We start from the raw sequence: 12451 nt of genomic DNA, 5'->3' as shown, positions 1-12451 counted from the left end.
AAGATAGAAAAAGTTATCCTCCTGTCTTCTCTTCATCTCTTCCCTCCACTCCTCCACAGTCTTTCCACCAACAGTCAGTGTGACACACCTGCAATGTGAGTGGGGTCAGTGTCAATCCTTTTGGGTTGGCCACACTTGCTGCAGATGTATGATGTTAGTTGCCGGCAGGTTTTTCCTCCAGGCAGCAGTATCTGTATCCGGGCTAAATAAACATTTTTTTTTTTACTTTTATTTTGAAAAACAAAGAACGGAAGTCATACGTTGATTCTGGCCCGTCCGGCGACAGGAACTTTCCCTTCGTTCCTTCACAACAAGATGGACTGGACTGGGGACGGCAATGTAAGTCGGTTTATATCCATTATCTGCTGCTGTTGCCCGGCTTGTTGGTGCTGCTGGTTCATCTGGTGGAGACCTGGCTCATGTATTTTACCCTAATTCTACTGTCTCCGCAGGTTGTTAGCATTAACGAGCTAGCTTACCGTATATTTTTCGGCGGTAAGTTGCTGTAACGCGGAATAACCTGTTCTGACTGATACACATCGAGACACACCAACTGTCTGTTAGCTGAAGGTGGGTGTTGTTAACAAGCTGCTAGTTACCTGACGTTAACCAGTGCGAGCTAAATAATTCCTCAGGAAGATTTAACTGGCTAATTTTCTTCGTATAAAGCCATTGACGTCCACGCTACGGAAAGATTCGTCTGATTGACATAATGATGATGATGATGCGTATTTAACTATTTCATTGCATTGCTGCCTTCATCTTTGCCTATTTAAGGAGACCTTAATAAAAATTCATTTTTTGTCTCTCTTAAATCAATAGTCAGGTACTCATATGAAAATAGAAACAGGTTTTGCTTGTCTATAATTATTCTTCCTGGTCATACAGCCCGGTAAAATATTGTATTCAAAAACTTATCTGAAGCTTATGCTGAGATAGTCAAATCAAATGGAAATCCTTTTGTTGTACAGTTTCTTCTTTGTAGCTCACCAGTGTTTCCCTGTTGAGCTGCATGCAGTGGTCTCATAGTGGGTTAGCAAATCACAGATATGGGTGGGACCATTCAAGTCTTGTAAAATCTTAAAATCAATTCTACAACCCCTCAGGTATTCAGTGAAGGGAAGCAAGGATTGATGTGATGTGGTTTTGTTAGAACAAGCCTGGCAGCAGCATTTTGTATCAGCTCTAGTATTTGGATGTTTTGCCTGCTGACACCACATTGAAGAGTGTTGCCATAGTCCAGTCTGGAGGAGATAAAAGCGTGGCTGACCTTCTGTAGATCTGCAGATGAAAGGAATGACCTGCTATTGGTTAAATCTCACAGTTGTGCAAAGCAGGGTTGCACAACTTTATCTAATTTGGATAGCTGACGACTCATATTGATCAGATCAATTTTAAATACATTTTTGCTTTGGAAAAAGAACAGGATTTTGCCCTGCATCACTTACATTGGAAGCATATTAGGAACTGATCTTTTACTAGCCAGTGTGAACAGGAGGAATGATTACAGTAAGCAGCACCTCAGTAATTGTTGAGCAGCTGACTGTTGTTTAAAAACAATCTTGAAAAATTGTTAACCTATCTATTAATACAAAACTGTAGTCCTCATTTCCAAGTTCTACAAGTACAGAGAAAAATGTAAAGGTAAGATAAGGTGTCAAAAGTAAAGGTAATTATTATGCAAAGAAATTATGTATTTGTTGGTATTTTATTTTACATGAAGTTTTTAAATCAGTTAAGTAGAATAAAGCATATTGAGTTGTTTATTTCATACATATGATTGAGTACTGCAAAAATCACTTTTTTATAACTTAATAACGCTTATGAACTTATAATTTTCAGTTAAGGACTAAACTTACTCAAGACGCAGAGCATCACATCTCTCAAACTGTTTATAATATATTGTCTTTAATGTAAAATCTGAGTATGTGAAGTCACTAGTAACATGGGGTTTAAGAAATATGGTGAAATATACAATACAAAGAAAAATGAAATACTTAAATAAAGTACAACTACCTCAATGTTGTACTTGCACCTGCTTCAGTAAATATACTACTTTTCACCACTGCTGCATGTTCATCAAAATCCACTTGTTTATACATATTACAACCAGACAGCTTAGCTTTAGCCATATGTTAAGTTAGCCATCTGTCTGGATTATGGCAGCAGCCTGTTATGTGTGTACCATCAACATCAACATCTGGACTGACAAGAATAGCTGGTGGTGCTCTAGTGACGGTGTAATTCACTCCAGAATACAAAACTCATTTACCCACATCTATGGCAGAAAAAAACAAACTGAAATGAAGGTTGTGGAAGCACCAAACACAGTAATTTACTTATTGTAGTCTCACCTGAGCCTTCTCCAAATACTACAGATTTCTGTTTCTATCTACAAAAACAATATTGAATGTTTATCAGTCATTTAATCAGCTCATTTGGAGTGGGTGAAATGGATAAAATTCTCTGTCATAGTAAATTAAATCTTGTTAGGGCCGATTATTTTCATTATCAGTTAATCTATTTTTTTTCATTATGTATTAAGTCTATAAAAATGTCAGACAAACATGCATCGAACCAGCAGCCTAAAAGTAGGTATTCTTTACGTTTGATGCTGAAACCAGATGGTAGTTGGGATTCTTGCTTAATAAATGAATCAAAATTGAAGCACAGAGAAAATAAAGTAAAAACTATCATGGTATGAGGGGTTTGAGGGTTAACTAATTTGTATCATCTCACAGATCACATCTCACATTTTCATACAGCCAAATACAGCTCATGTCAAATCTTTATAGCTGAATGCTCATTATTTACCTCATTATCACCCATTTTTCAAAGTGACACCTCCTTCCTTTAAAAAAAATCACCTTTCTCCTCTAATCAGTGAACCAGCTTTCATCACTTAAAGGCTCCAGAAGTGTGAACACACTGTGACTGACCTAAATCAGTAATGTCACAATGCTCTGCCAGTTTGAAATTTCCATGTGGATCATTTTAGAACCAACTCTGTGTATTTCCCTTGTGTTTGTGTGGCAGGATCACGGCCATGACAGCTGTCACCACGGACATGCAGGTCATGGTCACAGTCATGGGCCCAGAGCGGCTGCATTTGGCGGGACGGGGCATCCCTTCATGCCAGCTTTTCACGGACAGTTCGGCAAAATCGTGGAGCAAACCCAGCAGCCAAAGAAACGGTCGCACATGGACGACAGCAGCAGCTGGGACATAGTGAAGGCAACACAGTAAGCAGAGGAATATTAAATCTCTGTCAGATATGGGCATTTAATGTGTGCACATGAGGATTCCTGTTGCAACATGAGTCTTATTTTTGTGTTTTTTGTCATTATTACTATCAACATCTAAATTGTAACATCACTACGACTGGGTCTGATGTGGCACAAAGCACAACAGTGAGATAATCAGACGGGTTATAAACAATCCAAGAGTTTAGCCAAATTATCTAAAGCATGTTTCACACCTGAAATGTCAATAATAATCCCTCATTTCACAGGAAAACATGGTCCCAAATCATAGAAATTCACTTAGTGAGTACAACTTTATTATTACTGAGCGAGGGTTCCTTTTCAAATTCCTTTAATGACTGATGAGTAATGATCTTTTAATAATTTATATGTTTTTTAACAAAACAGATTAATAGCATTAATACATATTGTCCAATAATAGTGAGTTTTTGCAGCTGCTGTGTCAAATACACATTTTCTCGCTTAAGAGAGAAGATAATATGATAAAAGATTATATTTTATGTCAGCATTCAGGATCAAATTGTTCATTTCCTGAAAATGTAGACACTTTTTTAAATATTTTAGATGTAGCATACTAAAACGTTTCCTGGGTTGGTCTCACCACCGCAACCACACAAGAAACTATTCTCACTTACCCTCATTGTCTGTGCTGCAGCTCTTCAACCAGTCACTGGGAGATTAAAAACATGTAGAATGTAGAATTTTACCAACTCATAACCTCAGATTTCTTTCAGACTTTTTCTGGTTTTCCATCAGGTTAAAGTTGTTTTAGTACCTGGTAATTTTTTTTGGAATCACGTCCGCTGTTGCGATACCAAAAGGTGAAAACGCTGCAGACTCCTGATTGAATCGTCACTGCTGCACCATCGTTGTGTGAGACAGGATGTAAACTTTTATTATGGCCACCTGCAAAACCACACTGTGGTCAATTGAGGATAGGTTTCTCTGTTTGGTAGCCTCCATTGTTAACGTGTGTCGCGTTGAAGATGACGCCTCAATAGCTTTGTGTGTCGATGCTGTAGTAACAACACTGCATTGAAGGGCTTGTATCTGCAGTGGAAAAAGAATTATCTGGTACCAAAAACGAGTAGAGTTGAGTCTGTGCCTTCAAAAAAAAAAAAATTCAAATATGATAAAACTGTGTTTCACAGAAGTAACAACACACCTCGTTGTTTCTGGCACTGACAGGTGTTTGACTAATGTATTTGTGCAAGAGTTGTACAAAGAAACTGAAGGAATGCACAAAGGCTTTCAGAGCTCTGTGTCTAAGTGGCAGTCAGAAGGTGATGACACAGTTCAAAGAAATAAAAGCTTCACAAACCTGCAAATATAATTTAGCTCATAGTGCAGCTAACTGAAGTGCAGGCTGCTCACTAACTGATCAGTGAGTTGAGGTGTAGCAGAACAAAGGTCACTCCTCTTGAAAAGATCTGCAGAGTCACTCCTGTCCATCTATTCATCTTACTGTTTGTCAGTATTGAGGTAACTGTGTGTACATGCGCTGCAGTTTTTCTCACACAGTCTGAAACAATGTTCAATGAATCTGCTTTTATACTTAAATGCACAGCTGACAGCTTACGTTCTTTTTTTCCAGTAGGTCTCTTCATTTTAGTCAAGGTTCTGTAATTATTATTTTGGAGCACAGTGCAACTTAAAGTATTAATCTGGTATCTATTATTATTGGTGTGTTTTATAAAATGTTTTCCTCTGTGTGATCCTCTCAGGTTTGGTATCCTGGAGCGCTGTAAAGAGCTGGTGGAAGCCGGATATGACGTCAGGCAGCCAGACAAAGAGAACGTGACCTTGCTGCACTGGGCGGCCATCAACAACCGCTCAGAGCTGGTGAAGTAAGACGTCCAAATATCATGTCTGTCTCAGTACAGCTGACACCCCAGAGAGACATGATAAACCTGTTATTTAAATATAAAAACATGGCACTATGTTAAAAACAAGGTTGTACTTGTAAATATTAATGAGAGCTTTGTTAGGAGTTCAGGTGTAAATTCAGGAGACTCATTCAGAGGCCCATGAAGTTTCAGTCATATTTGTAGATCATTCTTGGGTTTTGTTTGCTTGATTTAAGTGAAATTAGCTAAAACATTGTACCATAAGTGGTTTGGTGTTGCTGTTGTCAGTTGAACGAAGTTAAAAACAAAGTCAGTCCTTCCTCAGGGAATTCAAGTGTTTTATTTTTCACTGTCAAGAAAATCTGAGCTGAACCATGAACCACCTTTAAGCAATAATGAACAGCTCCACAAAAACATCCAGTAAAGAAATAGAGGACAACTGAACTGAAATAGAAGAAGCTCCCACGTGAAATGTGAACTGTTGACAGAGATTTTTGTTTTAACACTGATTCGCTCTCTGTCTCTGCTGTATTTTATAGGTATTTTATTTCTAAAGGGGCGATAGTCGACCAGCTCGGAGGAGACCTGAACTCTACTCCTCTTCACTGGGCCATAAGGTGACTGTATGACGACAAAGGGACTGGTAGCTAGGATGGAGTTTAATTAAATTTGATTAATTCAAATTTAGATTCATGTTTTTATTAATAAACTCTGAAAAACAAAAGGAAACACTTTATCTTCAACAGATTAAGGTTGCTTTCAACAATCATCAAGTCAATCATTAAATGATTAAGTATTTTGTCATTATATTTGGTTTAAATGGGAAAATGTAACCCTATATGATTGTTAATCCATCATTTTGTAAATACATGTAGATAGAAACACAGTGGATACAAGCTTTGCCTTTAGAAATTGAAATTTGTTTCAGTTCTTCAGCTGACTAGTCAAAGAGCTTTCATTTCCGTGGGGATGATACTTGGACTCAGTGATTTCGCTGCTTTCTTCACAACAGGCAGGGCCACCTCCCCATGGTGATCCAGCTGATGAGATATGGAGCGGATCCCTCCGTCGCTGACGGAGAAGGTTACCGTGCTCTCCACCTGGCCATCCTCTTCCAGCATATGGCCATAGCAGCTTATCTGATGGCTAAAGGACAGGTCAGCTCCTCATGACAGAGTTGTTTCAGTTGGTTTGTTTATATTTCTTCCTGGCTGATAATCCTTATTTGCCTCATTTGTTTTTTGTATTTGTTTTTCAGGAAGTTGATGGGCCCGACTGCAACGGACAGACGCCGCTGATGTTAGCAGCCCAGAAGATTATTGGGTGAGCACCGTACTCCTTTACAGACATGCTTTGAACCGCACCGGTGTAAAGTAATCATAGGAATAGCTGAATATTATTTAATATTGACACTGAATGGAGATCATGTCTGTGATGGTTTTTCCATTTGCAGTACATCTGAATCTGAAAGTGTCCTGTACACGTTGCTTGCCCACACGTTTTACATGTTTATTAATAGTGTATTAATAAACAGAGGTGTAGAACCAAAGACCACGAGTTTTTGTTTCTCCTGGGATACTTTTTTTTTTATTATTTCTTCCTTGCCTTGATTAAAGAAAAATGCCTTTAAATGTTGCACTTTTTCACTACATTTACATTTAGGAAAACTGGTAACTATGTACATAAATGGCTCTGAACTGATTCCATTGTTTAACAAAAACCTGCCTGTATTAGAGCTTTTGTTGAATCTATTAACAATGTGAAAAATGTGCATGGACTTGTGTTGAAACGACAAAGTTGCCCAAGAAACATTTAGTAGCCAATTGTCCAATTACTTCTGAACCCTTGCAGTTTAGGCACTATGTGCTAAAAGAGCTATATATCCTGCACAGTTCTTTCAATATAGATGTAAACCTACTCAAATTAAAGCTGAGACCTGACACTTTATCCACTTTGTCCATTATTTTATTTCAAATTCAATGTGCTGAAGCTCAGAGCCTGAAGAACAAGTACTTGTGGTCTGGACTCTATTTCTTCCAAATATAAAAACATGAACTAAAACCTTTGATCGCTTAAAAGCATGATAATTAATCATAGTGTCTTTAGAAAAAACAAGCCTGTGGTGAAGCTACAACACCTTGACATTACTATGTAGTATCTAAAATATGTTGTTGTTCTGTCGTAGGCCTGAACCCACTAACTTCTTAATCAAGAATAATGCCTCTGTGAGCGCTGTGGACAAAGTGAACAGGAACACTCCGCTGCACTGCGCCGTGCTGGCAGGAAACGTAGACGCCGCCCACATCCTGCTGGAGGCCGGGGCCAGCGTTGACGTGGACAACATCAACGTAAGCTTCCCAAAACTCACACTGCAAAAACAATATGTCTTATACTGTGGGTTTCAGTAACACATGGTACTGGATGTGTGTGGACTTGGTGACCATCTGGCATCAACAGTGAATCGATTTAGCAATTTGTTGCATGTGCAAAAGGTTGGACACATATAAGAATTCTTATATTTCTACTGTCATTTGAAATACTAGACACTCTGCTTTCTTGTTACACTGGAACATGCATGCCCAGTGTAGGTCAGTGGTCAAGCAGCACAATTATAAACACTTATATTACCTTACATTTAAATCAATAATGATGCGAGTCTTCATGGTGTTTCAGGGTCACACGCCCATCGATTTGGCCCACCAGGTGCACAGCCCGCTGCTCATCCACATGCTCAACCACATCAAGCAGGAGAGGATTCGCTCCAACTCGCGCTGTCTGCGGCTCGTCAACAGATACAGGGTACACAGACACTAAAGAGCGCACACACACACACACACACCACATCTCAAATTACATGTTTAAAACTGCTGGTCACACATGAACTAAAATCTAGTGTGAAAATTGCCTCTTTCTGTAAGATCCCCTTTTTGCATTTTTGCAGGTCATTCTGCAGTTTTTGCTCTGCACTGCTATGTTTGGAAGTGTGGGCGCTATAGTTGATATGAATTCTGAGTCCTGGTTGCTCAAAGCGATCCTGCTGGCCTGTGTGATAGGTGTGATGAACCTGGCCTCAAGGTGAGGACATGTTTCCACTGAGTTGTTCTCTTGATTGTTCTGAATTGGACGTAAATGCGCTCCACCTGCGTGTTATACAAAACTGGTTGTTTAATGAGAAATGTTTGTGTCTAAACAGGAATTTCCCAACACCAGCCTTTCAGTCTCTCCTACCAGCTACATCCCTCATGGCTTCGATCTTCTGGATGCTCGTCACCTGGTGCCTCTGGTTCCTGCCAGATATCCTTTCTTTAAACAAACATCCCCCTGCAGTACAGCGGTTACAAAACAGCTATTTGTGTCGTTCTTTGTAAACCAGGCTTTGATCACTGTGATGCCAGTGAACTCATCAGATGAGTTTCCTGGAGTCTGATGTCATGTTTAATGTTTTCGTCTTTTGATCTAATGAACCAAACGTTTCTTAACCTGAAACCCCACATGGACCCAGCGCCACAGTTCAGGTTCTGTTCACACTGAATGCCACTGCTCTGCTCTACTACTACCTCCGCACCTGCAGGACAGACCCGGGCTTCGTCAAGGCGACCGAAGAGGAGAAGAAAATGGTGTGAGGGTTATTACACATAATCATTTTATCGTCCATGTGAATGTTTTACACACAACTGAGCTGAGGTTTTGTTCTTGTGTCGTCAGAATGTGTTGGTGTTGGCTGAAGCCGGCTGTTTGGACCCCAGAATATTCTGCACTTCTTGCATGGTGAAGCTCTGAACACAGGACATTCACTTTTTACGACACTGTGCCATCAACGCAAACGGGAACAACCTCTTCTGATTCCCTTTGTTCACAGATAAAGAAACCAATGAGAACGAACCACTGCTTCAACTGTGACGCCTGCGTGGCGAAGCAGGACCACCACTCCGTCTGGACCAACGGCTGCATCGGTACGTCAGGCTGCGGCAGTAACTGGAACCGCCAGAAAAGACAAGAACACATTGAACTTCTTTCTAGTTTGAGAGCACGTACTTCCATGAACATCATGAACAATCCTCAAAATGTGTTTTAGTAACTGAAAATGCTTCAGCTGCATCAGAGTTTACATGGTGGTGAGACTGGGCTTGGTATATACATGAGATTATTTTCATTCATTCAAAATGCCCCATTCCACTGTGTTAAATCCTGAATGATTAAGATAATTTGTTCCTTTTCCACTTGATTTAATCAAAGTCATGTTTTGAATATAATCTCATAACTTAACTAACAAGACTATAAACTCTTTGGGAATGTGATTAGAAATCCTGTTTTATATTCTGTTTTATATTCAACTACTTTCCTTTTACACTTAGATATCTGTTAAAGAAAAATCAGCACAAAAAGTGCCATGGATAGATAATTTAATTTGTTAGTGAGTGAAATCTTTGATATGGATTCATCAGCAGAAGCTGAAAATTACAACAAAATGATTCTGTAACTGCTGAATATTAAAACTTTTTCAATATATAATTAATTATAGATTTGTTTTTAGATTTATACTAGTTAATTATGTAATAGAGTTCAGTAATTCGTTAATCATCAGTTACTGCAGTTTTTACACAGTGTGTAGCTTTATTTCAGTGTCCAATCTGAGGATGTTACATTTGCGTTTTGTTTTATCAGGATGTGACAAGTTATTATAGACCAGCATTTATATCAGTATCAGCTCCCTCAGAAATACACTCACTTTTGAGCTTTTGGAGTAAGTTGAAGATGATTTGTCAACTACCACCTTCTTCTTCTTCTCTCCCAGGTGCAAGGAACCATCACTACTTCATCCTCTTTCTGCTGTCCCTCATGTTGATGGGAGCCTGGATGTTCTATGGTTGTCTCGTGTGTGAGTGACTCGACATACAGTGTAATCACAGTATCTGACGCTGTGCTGTATTTAACACTGGATGCCTGTGCTGCGTATGTTCTTCCAGACTGGTCGACTCACTGTGTGCTGCATTATGAGGAGCAGGGCCTGTGGGGCGTGGTCTCTGCCCTGGTCGGCTGCTCTCCCTGGCTGCTCAGCATCTTCGTGCTGGCTTTCTACCACACCTGCTGGTCCGGCCTGATCCTGCTCCTGCAGCTCTACCAGGTGATTCAAGTTTTTCTATGGCTCCCACACTGTGAATGTTTGAATTATTTTTCTCAATATGGAGAAGAACAACACAATGATTTGTTTTTTATTAGTTAAAATAGATCGTGTTTGTTCATTATTGTAACTTAGATGAAGACAATATCATATTTTAGGGCAAATTTATACATAAATTGAGGTAATTCCAAACAGTTCGTTTACTTTTTCTTGCCTTTGTAAAATAATATAAGTACTTTGTATGTTCCACTTGACTAAAGCAATGAAGTTCTGTTTACAGTCTACTGATTTCCTGTGTTTATACACACAACGAATGTCTTCTCTATCCTAATGTTTCCTTTGTGTGGGAACAGATTGCCTTCCTGGGACTGACCACAGCTGAGCGGACGAATCTGATGTTTCACCAGAGGAAGATCCGACAGCCCGTCTCCCTGAAACAGAATCCATACAAGTGAGTTGGTTATTAGTGCTGATATTATTTGCCACAATACTCTTGGACTTTTAGAATGGCAGCTTAATTGTGGCTTGACTACAAGCTGCTTTGCATGTTAAAACAAAAGTATCGCTTGTTCTTACACACTTCAGTGCAGCCCTATAATGTCATGTCCTTTATATCAGTTGGTAGTTTTTAACATCAGAGTATTAATGTCGTTAATTGTTAGATTGCTGTGTTGTAATTATGATGCAGCAGGAGCTTTACGCTTTTCAGTCAAGCTCTTGTGCGATAATGAACGCCTCATTCTACATTCACCCTTATTTATTACTGATACCACTGACATTTGTCTCTGTGGAAATAAGATCAGGACTTAAATCAGTGAACATGTGTACGCTCATTATTGCACATGTAAAAGCAGATGTGCACACACATGCTGATAACAGTTAATCTGTTGTATCTGCCATGTAACTCCTGTTTCTCAGCACATTTCAGTAAATCTGACAAAGGCGTGGCTGTGATTTGAGATTGTGTTGGGTCAGTCCTGTCGGGATATTACTTATATTGTTATTTAAGTACAAAGAATTCTCTCAGGCATTAATCTGTTTGCACAAAGAATTATCCAGTTTGATGATTTGTGGGGAAATTTTAGCAAGAATTGGAGAAAATTGCAAGCTCCTGCAAACAAAGCTGCATCGAGTTGACAGGATGAGGTCACAAATTTCTGGGAAAAATAAATTACCTACATTTTGTAAACTCTTTAAAGGTCAAGTAATGCATTGTCGGTGATGAAGTCCTGCTTTTGTTTCGTTAATCCATCTCTTGACACTCAATCCAGTGTTATTCGGTTAAATTCAGAATATGTCATTTGTCCAATATATTCACACGCATCAAAACAAGTATCTAAGAATGCAAAGATGATAATGAGAGATGATGCAGCACATGACGTTAAAAGTAAATTCATCAGCTGACTGACTCTGACTGAGCATCCAGTCCTGAATCGTCTCTGATCGTGTCCCTGCAGTTTGGGCGTCGTGCGGAACCTGGTCTCCTTTTTCCAGCTGCGTTGTTGTGGCCTCTTCAAACCGACCGTCATCGACTGGACGCAGCAGTTTCCGCCTGGCCGCGACCAGCACATGTTCGGACTGACCGACATGGTCTGACCTCGCCGCCGCCACTCGCTCAGGGTCAAGGGTCAGACATTAAAACAGTGGTTCTGGACCAAAAGCACAGATTCTATTTATTTATTTTTTTATGTGTTGGCTCTTTGTGAAGAGAGAACACAATATTAGAAGTTGGGGAACAACACAAAGCAACATGTAGATATTGATTCAGTTGCTCTTTGTACAGACTGCTGCTGCCTTATACTTGACCAATGTAAGTCACAATGAAAATCAAAATTGTTTTAATTTGGGTTAATTCAACCTTTAAAGGCCTAAATTGTAATTGAAGTATTGAGCTGTTTTTTATGAACACATCAAGCCTATTTTTTATCATCTGTTCAGGAAGGAAAAAGGATCTTTGTACATGTAAACACTTGGTTTTATGACTTTTGTAAGATTGCATGTGTTTAATAATGAATGACCACTATACTACTTCAATAAAGCAATGTCGTGCCTGTCTTTTTAACTTGCTCTGTGTGGACTCAAGGACCTCAAGAGGGTGGACAAGATAACAGAAACAACACACGTCAGCAAATACCACAATGGTGAGGCTCATAAATATTCAGGTTTTGTCAGATATTCATGTTACTCTGATAAAACTGAGAAAAATCTTCCTATTTCAG

The 12451-nt window shown here is 39.3% G+C and overlaps 1 protein-coding gene across 1 annotated transcript; it reads left to right on the top strand.

Moving 5' to 3' along the window:
- The first annotated feature begins 218 nt into the window (after positions 1-218).
- Positions 219-12287, top strand: zdhhc13 (zinc finger DHHC-type containing 13). The gene is made up of 17 exons (XM_022748206.1): positions 219-339; positions 3037-3242; positions 4988-5110; positions 5650-5727; positions 6123-6267; positions 6369-6433; positions 7296-7458; positions 7784-7909; positions 8052-8185; positions 8304-8404; positions 8603-8727; positions 8816-8878; positions 8970-9063; positions 9906-9989; positions 10078-10235; positions 10586-10683; positions 11690-12287. The coding sequence occupies exons 1-17, from the start codon at positions 316-318 to the stop codon at positions 11826-11828; spliced, it is 1926 nt and encodes a 641-aa protein (XP_022603927.1). The 5' UTR covers positions 219-315; the 3' UTR covers positions 11829-12287.
- The last annotated feature ends 164 nt before the right edge of the window (positions 12288-12451 follow it).

Source organism: Seriola dumerili, unplaced genomic scaffold, assembly GCF_002260705.1.
Source record: "Seriola dumerili isolate Sdu_G_001 unplaced genomic scaffold, Sdu_1.0 BDQW01000011.1, whole genome shotgun sequence".
In the NCBI taxonomy this organism is placed as follows: Eukaryota; Metazoa; Chordata; class Actinopteri; order Carangiformes; family Carangidae; genus Seriola; species Seriola dumerili.
Note: the sequence above shows the minus strand (reverse complement) of the source record. Positions and strands in the feature narration are given on the sequence as shown.